Raw genomic sequence first — 8,278 nt, 5'->3', positions numbered from 1 at the left:
GTTTGGATTTTACTCCAAGACTGATGGGCAATTCAGTCTTTCTCTCAACCCCATTTCCAAGAACGGTGTAACTATCGCAAACGCCACCCTAGGAAGCAGGCGCTGTAAGATGGGGATATTGACACACCACGGAGAACAAACGAGAAGAGGCAGGATCTTAAGTTCACGGCTCCTTCGAGCCTTTACCCTTTCCTGCAAAGTGCTTGGATCTCTTAGACTGAAGGGCCAGGGATCGAACCTGAGGTCCCCGTCCTGGGCACCACCCGTCCCTCCCTCCCTCTCGGCCCCCGAGGTCCGACAGTTACAGCCGGACTGGGGCGACCCAGCCACCTCCGCAGCCGAAGTCCAAATTCGCCGTCCACTCCGCGCGGCTCCGCCTTAGGCCCGCCACTCACGCCACTGACGCCTCTCCATTGGTCGGACTCCCAGCTGGCCAATCACGCTCTCAAGACGAACAGCCCTGCCCATACGGCCTCCCCACGAAGGAGAAGTAGCGGCGCTTGAGGATTGGCTGAGAGCGTGAGCGGAGTAGAGCTAAGCGAGTGCCCATTGGGCGGCTCGGCCCGGGTGGGCGGGACGCGGGCCGAGCAGGGGCGGGCCACGTGTCCCAACTGCTCCACACATTGACCCCGGCCTGGGAACTCAGCGGGAGGACTTGAGGGGGCGGACTCTGGCCTGCGAGAGGTGAGTGACTCCAGGCCGCACTCGCGTAGGGCGGGCTAGGCTCAGTCCCCGCGCTCTCGGGTAAGGCCCCTCCGGCGCTGATGGGGGCTGACCTCCCGCCTTGATGGTGACAAAACTGAGCGCTACGGGGACATCTGGAGCCAAGGTCACACAGCGGGGGGAGGACTCTTGCCTGGGCTCGCTAGGGACTCGGGTCGCTTCTGCCTCTCCGCCAAGTTTCTGCGCCATCCCTGCGTGGCGCATGTGTTTGGCCCCCACTTCCCCAAGGAGGAAACCGAGGCTCAGACAGAGCGGGAAACTTGCCTAAGATCACACAGCCGGGTTCCGGCCTCGTGGGGATTGAAACCGCCCATTCCTTCCTGAGGTTGCCGCCCACCTGGGGCCACCCCTCCTTCTCTGGCCTTGGACTCTCTCCACACACAGATTCTTATCACTCCCCCAGGGCACCCCCAAAACCTATCTCCAGCCCAGATCCCTTCCCCACCTTTTTCATATTCTCCCCCAAATTAGTTCCCCTTTCCAGGCCTCCAGCTAGTCCCTGGACCCTGCCTTCCTCGGAAGTCTGGAAACCTAGGGATCTTCCTTCTTCTCCCATCCCCACGACTCGACCCCTGGAATCTGTCTGTCCTGCCCCCTCCTCCCTGTCCTCCTGCCCTTGCCCACCTGGTCCACAGCCCCTGGAGATACACCGCATAGGTAGGCAAACGTCCAAATCACCAGACACGGCTCAAATAACTTTTCACAAAGAGAACCGTCTGGGGGTTCCTGTTGTGGCTCAGGGGGTTAAGGATCCCGCCCTGTGAGCTGTGGTGTAGGTGGCAGATGTGGCTCCGATCCTGCCTTGCTGTGGCTGTGGTGTAGGCCGGCGGTACATCTCCATTTAGACCCCTAGCCTGGGAACCTCCATATGCCAGTGGGTGCAGCCGTAAAAAGAACTGTTTGGTGGGGACAGTATCCAAATCCAGAAACCACACACACTCCAGAAGGCCCCCTAGCAGCCCCTTCATCACTGCCCCCCCATTGTATTTATTTCTGACGAGGGGACCTGTTACACATTGTCCAAAATTCCTAAGGAACAGAACAGTACCCAGTGAAAATTAAATGACCTTCACACTCTGCTCTCAGAGGTCTGTCTCTGCAGGAACACATGCTCCCGATGTTCCTGCCAGATACCGACTGGAACACTTCACCACATCTCTTCCCCCCCCCCCCCTCCGCACAAAGAAGAGCATTGCTATCCACACTAGTACGCCTTTTTTTTTTTTCTGTCTTTTTTTTGTCTTTTTAGGGCCTCACTCACAGTATATGGAGGTTTCCAGGCTAGGGGGTCAATGATACACAATGGGAACTTCTAGATTTATTTCTATGCTTATTCTCTAGTCTTTATTTCTGCTCCATTATGGAAAGCCCCATAATGAATACCCTTGTGCTGTCATGAATGGCCTTGTGCCACAGTGAATAACTTTGTGTCATTTCACAGGTGTGTCTGCAGGATGCTTAGGAGTGAGTGCTCTGGGTCAGAGGGTCTGTGTGTCTATACTTTTGATAAGTGTGGCCACATGATTCTCTGTAGGGGGTGTTGCGATCCACACTCCTACCAGCCCAGAGGGGCGCTCCTCATTACTATGGACGCCTGTCGCAGGCTTTCGGACATTCCAGCGCCCCCGCCCACACCTGACCCTGTCCCTCCTGTGTCCTGGAGAGTTAAGGTCATGAACCCGAACGAGGAGAAGAGCACTGCAGGTAGGGTTAGGGTAGTACTAGGGTTAGGGTCAGGGCAAAGGCGCTGCGCCTGGATGGGCCTCAGTGCCTTGAGGGAGCAGGGAACCTTTTAGTCCTCAGGACAGAGAGTAGCCCTTCGGGACTGGGCAGAGCTGAGACAGGGAAGGAAAGGGGCCAGCTCTGTGTTTTCAAAAAGTCTGTTTTCTCTCTCTTCTTCCTCCTACACGACCCTGCTGGCCCTGCCAGGATAGATCAGGGTCCCCAGAAATCCTAGCACTGATCGCAGTTGTACTTATGTGATTAATTCAGTGTGGTTTTGGTTTTGAGTTTCCATTCCACTTGGTTTTTTCAGACACAATTCACATAACAAAATTCACCGTGTTAGCCATCCGCTAGTTTAAGGTTTTAAATTCTAGATGCATCACACATTGAACACATTTTCTCCATTCACACACGAATCACAAACACCCTTGGGGACTGAAACCTCCCAGCAGCAGCCTGCTTGCCCTCGGCAGGGTCCACAGGGTCTCCTTTCCTAAGTAAGTTAACAAATAAAGGACTAAGCACACAGCTTACTAAATAAATTAGTAAATTAGCAAAAACAGCTTTCCTGGGGAGTTCCCGTCGTGGCGCAGTGGTTAACGAATCCGACTAGGAACCATGAGGTTGCAGGTTCGGTCCCTGCCCTTGCTCAGTGGGTTAACGATCTGGCGTTGCCGTGAGCTGTGGTGTAGGTCGCAGACGCGGCTCGGATCCTGCATTGCTATGGCTCTGGCGTAGGCTGGCAGCTACAGCTCCGATTCAACCCCTAGCCCGGGAACCTCCATATGCCGCGGGAGCGGCCCAAGAAATGGCAAAAAAGACAAAAAAGACAAAAAAAAAAAACAAAAAAACCAGCTTTCCTAAATAAATTAACAAATAAATGAGTAAGCACACAGAGGGCTGCAGACAGAAGCCAGAACTCCCATTTGTGCTGTAACTCAGGACCCAGAGACACAAGTACGTGGGTGGGACAGGTGGGACGCAGGGAGTCCAGAGCCCAAGTGCTCTGGTGGGGGTGGAAGCAGTCAACCCTGTAGTCCCTGCATGACATTGGCCATCTTGGGCCAGGTGGTTCTACCGGCACCCTCCTTAATTTTTATATTTCTTTTTTTTTTGGTCTTTTTAGGGCCGCACCCACAGCACATGGAAGTTCCCAGGCTAGGGGTTTAATCGGAGCTGCAGCTGCTGGCCTGCACCACAGCTCATGGCAACACCAGATCCTTAACCTACAGAGTAAGGCCGGGGATCGAACCCATGTCCTTATGGATGCTGGTCAGGTTCGTTACTGCTGAGCCACAACAGGAACTCCTATGTTTCTTTTTTTGTATTTTTAGGGCTGCACCCATGGCCTATGGAGGTAACCAGCTGGAGGTCAAATGCAGCTGTAGCCACTGGCCTACACCACAGCCATGCCAGATCTGAGCCACATCTGCAGCCTACACCACAGTTCGTGGCAACGCTGGATCCTTAATCCACTGAGCGAGGTCAGGGATCAAACCTGTGACCTCATGGATCAGATTCATTTCCACTGAGCCACAACAGGAACTCTTGTTTCTTTTTTTTTTAATTGTAGTAAAACATACATAACCTAAAATTTACAATCTTGACTTTTTTTTTTCCCCTGGTCTTTTTAGGGCCACACCCACGGCATATGGAGGTTCCCAGGCTAGGGGTGGAATCAGAGCTGTAGCCGCCGGCCTAAGCCAGAGCCACAGCAACGCCAGATCCGAGCCACATCTGCAACCTACACCACAGCTCACAGCAACACCGGATCCTTAACCCACTGAGCAAGGCCAGGGATCGAACCCTTTTTCTCACGGATCCTAGGCAGGTTCATTACCACTGAGCCACGATGGGAACTCCTTGACCATTGTAAAGTGTACAATTAAGAGGCATTTAGTATGTTCATAATATTGTTTAACAATCACTACTATCTAGTTCCAGAATGTTCCATCTCCCCACACAGAAATGCTGTACCCCCTCCTCATTCCCTTCCCACAACCCCCCACCCCAGGGTGGAAGCACCACCACCCTATCTCCATGGACTCAACCATTGGGGCATTTCTTGTAAATGGACTCCTGCGTGTGGTCTTGTGTGACCGGCCTCAGCATCACCGTGAGGGTCCTCCATGCTGTGGCCTTTTCGGCACTTCATTCCTTTTTATGGCTGAATAATAGTCCACTGTATGGGTACCAGCCCTTCTAAGACTCAGGGGGAGTTGAGCTGGCACAGTTTCCACATGGGTAAACTGTGCTTCAGAGGAAGCAGTCAGACTTGAAGGATCCCGGGGTGCTGCCACTCCCCCCAGGTCTTGGAGGAGGGGCCAGTGCAGCGGGGGTGCTCCCTCTGCTCCTGACAGAGGGCCATGGGCAGGACTCTTCCCTCTCATGCCTGCTTTCCTCCCGGGGGCGGGCGGCGGGCGGAGAGGACCACAGTTGGAACCTAGCATCTAATGGCATGGACCTTGGACATGCAAGAAGCCCCTCCCTGCCTGATCCCACGCCCTCTGCGCACCCCAGGACATGGCAGCCGTGAGGCCTGGCCTGGGACGGGTTGTCCCTGGATCATCCATCCTTTTCCTGTGTGACATGCAGGAGAAGTTCCGCCACACCTTGTACTTTCCCCAGATCGTCTCTGTGGCTGCCCGCATGCTCAAGGTATAACCCCCTCCTCCACCCTCTGACCTGGGGGTCCAGCCCCCAGCCCCTCCTCCCTCAGACCCGGGAGTCGGGCCCCAGCCCCTCCTCCCTCAGACCTAAGAGGTCAGGCCCCCAGCCCCTCCCTTGGGCCCAGACCTTTGTTCCTCACTCCCACCCAAGGTGGCCCGGCTGCTGGATGTGCCTGTGGTGCTGACTGAGCAGTACCCGCAAGGCCTGGGGCCCACGGTACCCGAGCTGGGGGCCAAGGGCCTGCAGCCACGGCCCAAGACCTGCTTCAGCATGGTGCCTGTGGTGCAACACGAGCTGGATGCGCGGCCCCAGCTGCGCTCTGTACTCCTGTGTGGCTTGGAGACACAAGCCTGTATCTTGGTGAGATCCCCGTGGACCCCAGCCCCTCCCTCCACACGGGGGATCGCCTCAGCCTGAAAAGGAGGCCCTCCTGATCCAGAGCCCTCTATCCTCCCCTTCCTGACCCAGGACCCCCTCCCGACCTGAGGCTTTCCCCTTCATTCGGGACCCCTCTCTACCTCTTGCTCCCATCCTGCCTAGGATCCCGTTGTCATCCAGGGAGCTCCTGCCCCCATCTGAGCCTCCCTTATCCCCACCCTGGCTCCCCAGTCACTCAGCCAGGACCCTTGTCTTGCCTGGGGTTGCGGGGTTGGCCCTGACCTCTTTCTGTGCCCAGCACACTGCCCTGGATCTCCTGGACCAAGGGCTGCAGGTCCATGTGGTAGTAGATGCCTGCACCTCCCGCAGGTGAGAGGGTCTCCCCAAAGGGTGGTGTGCCTGTGGGGTGGGGTGGGGGTACCCAGGAAGAACCAGGGGGTGGGATCCCTGCTGAGTCTGCCAGGTGTCTGGGTGTCCAGACCAAGGCGCCCACACCCCCCCTCCCCCTTGCAGCCAGGTGGACCGGCTGGTGGCTCTGTCCCGGATGCGGCAGAGCGGCGCCTTTCTCTCCACCAGTGAGGGGCTCATTCTGCAGCTCGTGGGTGATGCCGCCCATCCCCAGTTCAAGGAGGTACTGAACCCCGAAGGGAAGACTGCAGGTCAACACCGTCAGTCAGTGAAAGGAGAAGCTGTCCCGCAGCCACGAGGACCGTAGAGATGAAGCAGGCTGGGGGGCCGGGTGTGCAGAGAGGGGGTGGCCTAAGGTGGTCCTGTGGCCTCCTGGGAGAAGGTGATTTTAGAGTTGGGTGAAGATGGGAGGGAGCCAGGCAGGTGGGAAAGAACAGTCCAGCAGGGACCCTGTAGATGGGAGCCCTTTGACCCTTTCCCATCCACCCTTCTCCATTCTGGCATCAAGTCCAGCCTCTACACCTACCACCAGAGTGGCCTTCCTAGTACCCGTATCTGACCAGGTAGCCCCATAGTTTCACACCCTTGGCCTGAACTTGAGAGTCTCAGCCCTCTGTGGTCTGCCTCTTCCCTTCCTCTTAGTTCACTTCTGTTGAGCGTTTATTGAACACCTACTATATGCCGGCCACTGTGCCAGGTCCAGGGGCAATGGTAAAAGATAATCCATCTTCAATTTCACCTTGTGGCCTAGAGGTGGGGGCAGGGTGGGGAATGTGTGGAGTATGTGAGAAAAAAGATGGAGGCTGGCACCAGGAAGGACCCTCCTGGGGATGGCCTTAAAGTGAAGACCTGAGGAGTTCCCGCTGTGGTGCAATGGGCTCAGCGGTGTCTCCTGAGGCAAGTTAGTCCCTAGCTCTGCGCAGTGGGTTAAAGGATCCGGTGTTGCTCCAGCTACATTTGAATCTGATCCCTGACCTGGGAACTCCATATGCCACAGGGCAGCCAAAAAAGAAAAGAAAGAAAAAGCGAAGGGTTGAAAGGGGAGGTGCCAGTCATCCAAAAAGTTTTCCTGGCGGAGGAAACAGCTAAGGCAAAGGCCTGGAAGTGGGACTGAACTTGACTTACTCAGGGAACCATAGCAGGGCATGTGAGTGCTTGGTGAGTGTAGGAGCAGGGAGGCAAGGAAGAGTCTTCCCAAAGACGTTGCTGGGGATGGGAAGAGGCAGCCGTGGGGGTTCTACAAAGGGGAGCTGGATACGGTCAGATCTGGGATTGAGCCTGGGTGGCCAATGGATTTATGGCAGGAGGGAGGGAAACCAGGGTGGAGGCAGCAAGGGTACAGGCTTTGCTTATTTCTGTTTTTTATTTTCTGAAGGTCAGCATGACAGGCATTGCTGATGGGTGCAGCGCATGAGAAGGCAGTGCAAGAGAGGCTCAAGCTGTCTACTGATGTGGCTGGGGTTGGGGACAATGAGGCTGAGAGGTCAAGTTTGTGAGTCCAGACTTGAGGGGCAAGGTGTGGGCTGGATCTGAGTTGAGGGCTAGGAGAGGTGAGATTACTTAATAAGGAACAGGTGTAGGCTAGAAGCCCCAGGACAGTCTGTCACCCTTAGTGGTCCAAGCCAGCAAGGTGGACAAGCTGACAGGTGATCAGGAGCTAACACTGATGGCTAAGATGAAAGGGAGGCCCCAGGAAAAGTTTTGAGAAGAGGGAGTGTTTGGTTTGGCCAGTTGCTGCCAAGAAGGGAGATGAAAATGGAGACCTAACCCCTTGGATCTGACCCCTCCTTCTTTCTCCCTACAGATCCAAAAGATCATCAAGGAGCCTACCCCAGACAGCGGGCTGCTGGGCCTCTTCCATGGCCAGAACCCCCTCTTCCGCTGAACTCCCCACCCTGCCTGGAGGGGAGATGTCCCCCTTGTCACTGGGACCTTGGCGGAAGTGCTCTCCCCCCATTCTTGGATCCCAAGAGTGGTGCAGTCCACCGGGAGTACCGCCCCGTCAGGAGGGAGCTGGGTGCTGCCTTTCCATTGGACAGAAACTCCCGGAAATGCAAATGAGATTCTTGAAAGCCGGGCATGGATTGGCTGAGCCAAGCCAGAGGTGGGGCTCGGCCCCGGGCCACTTCAAGGTGTGGAAAGGGGAGGGGGTGGGAGTGTCACAGACTGTGTGGGACCTGGGCTCCGGGAATAAACATTGATGTGACTGTGGACTAAACCATTCTGGGGTATTGGGGGTATCCCGGGGGCGACCGGGGGTTGCAGGCGGCGGGTGGGGGAAGTGGGGTCCCCAGCAGATGGGGAGGGGGAGGTGCCTCTTCTCAACTACCAGCCGGTGCGAGGCAAAGGCGAGGGCTGCCCCCTGTCACATCTG

The 8,278-nt window shown here is 56.1% G+C and overlaps 2 protein-coding genes across 13 annotated transcripts in view; one reads left to right on the top strand and one right to left on the bottom strand.

Moving 5' to 3' along the window:
* Positions 1-8,278, bottom strand: part of ZNF628 (zinc finger protein 628) — a 66,170-nt gene that overhangs the window by 27,590 nt on the left and 30,302 nt on the right. The window lies entirely within an intron of this gene.
* Positions 621-8,122, top strand: ISOC2 (isochorismatase domain containing 2). Of its 11 annotated transcripts, XM_084962166.1 has the most exons (8): positions 621-684; positions 2,165-2,187; positions 2,327-2,427; positions 4,969-5,106; positions 5,269-5,478; positions 5,795-5,865; positions 6,010-6,127; positions 7,709-8,122. In XM_084962166.1, exons 4-8 carry the CDS (start codon positions 4,972-4,974, stop codon positions 7,787-7,789), a joined length of 615 nt encoding a protein of 204 aa, XP_084818292.1. In that variant the 5' UTR covers positions 621-684; positions 2,165-2,187; positions 2,327-2,427; positions 4,969-4,971; the 3' UTR covers positions 7,790-8,122. The 11 variants fall into 11 exon arrangements, 10 of the variants coding, with proteins under 10 accessions (XP_084818292.1, XP_084818291.1, XP_084818296.1 ...); XM_084962165.1 differs by having other exon boundaries at positions 2,165-2,427; XM_084962170.1 differs by having other exon boundaries at positions 2,165-2,427; positions 5,728-5,865.

The sequence above is a fragment of the Sus scrofa genome, chromosome 6, assembly GCF_054392235.1.
Source record: "Sus scrofa isolate SSC_HxYL_T2T_F1_AM1 chromosome 6, Sscrofa_HxYL_maternal_Yorkshire_Landrace_v2.0, whole genome shotgun sequence".
NCBI lineage: Eukaryota > Metazoa > Chordata > Mammalia > Artiodactyla > Suidae > Sus > Sus scrofa.
Note: the sequence above shows the minus strand (reverse complement) of the source record. Positions and strands in the feature narration are given on the sequence as shown.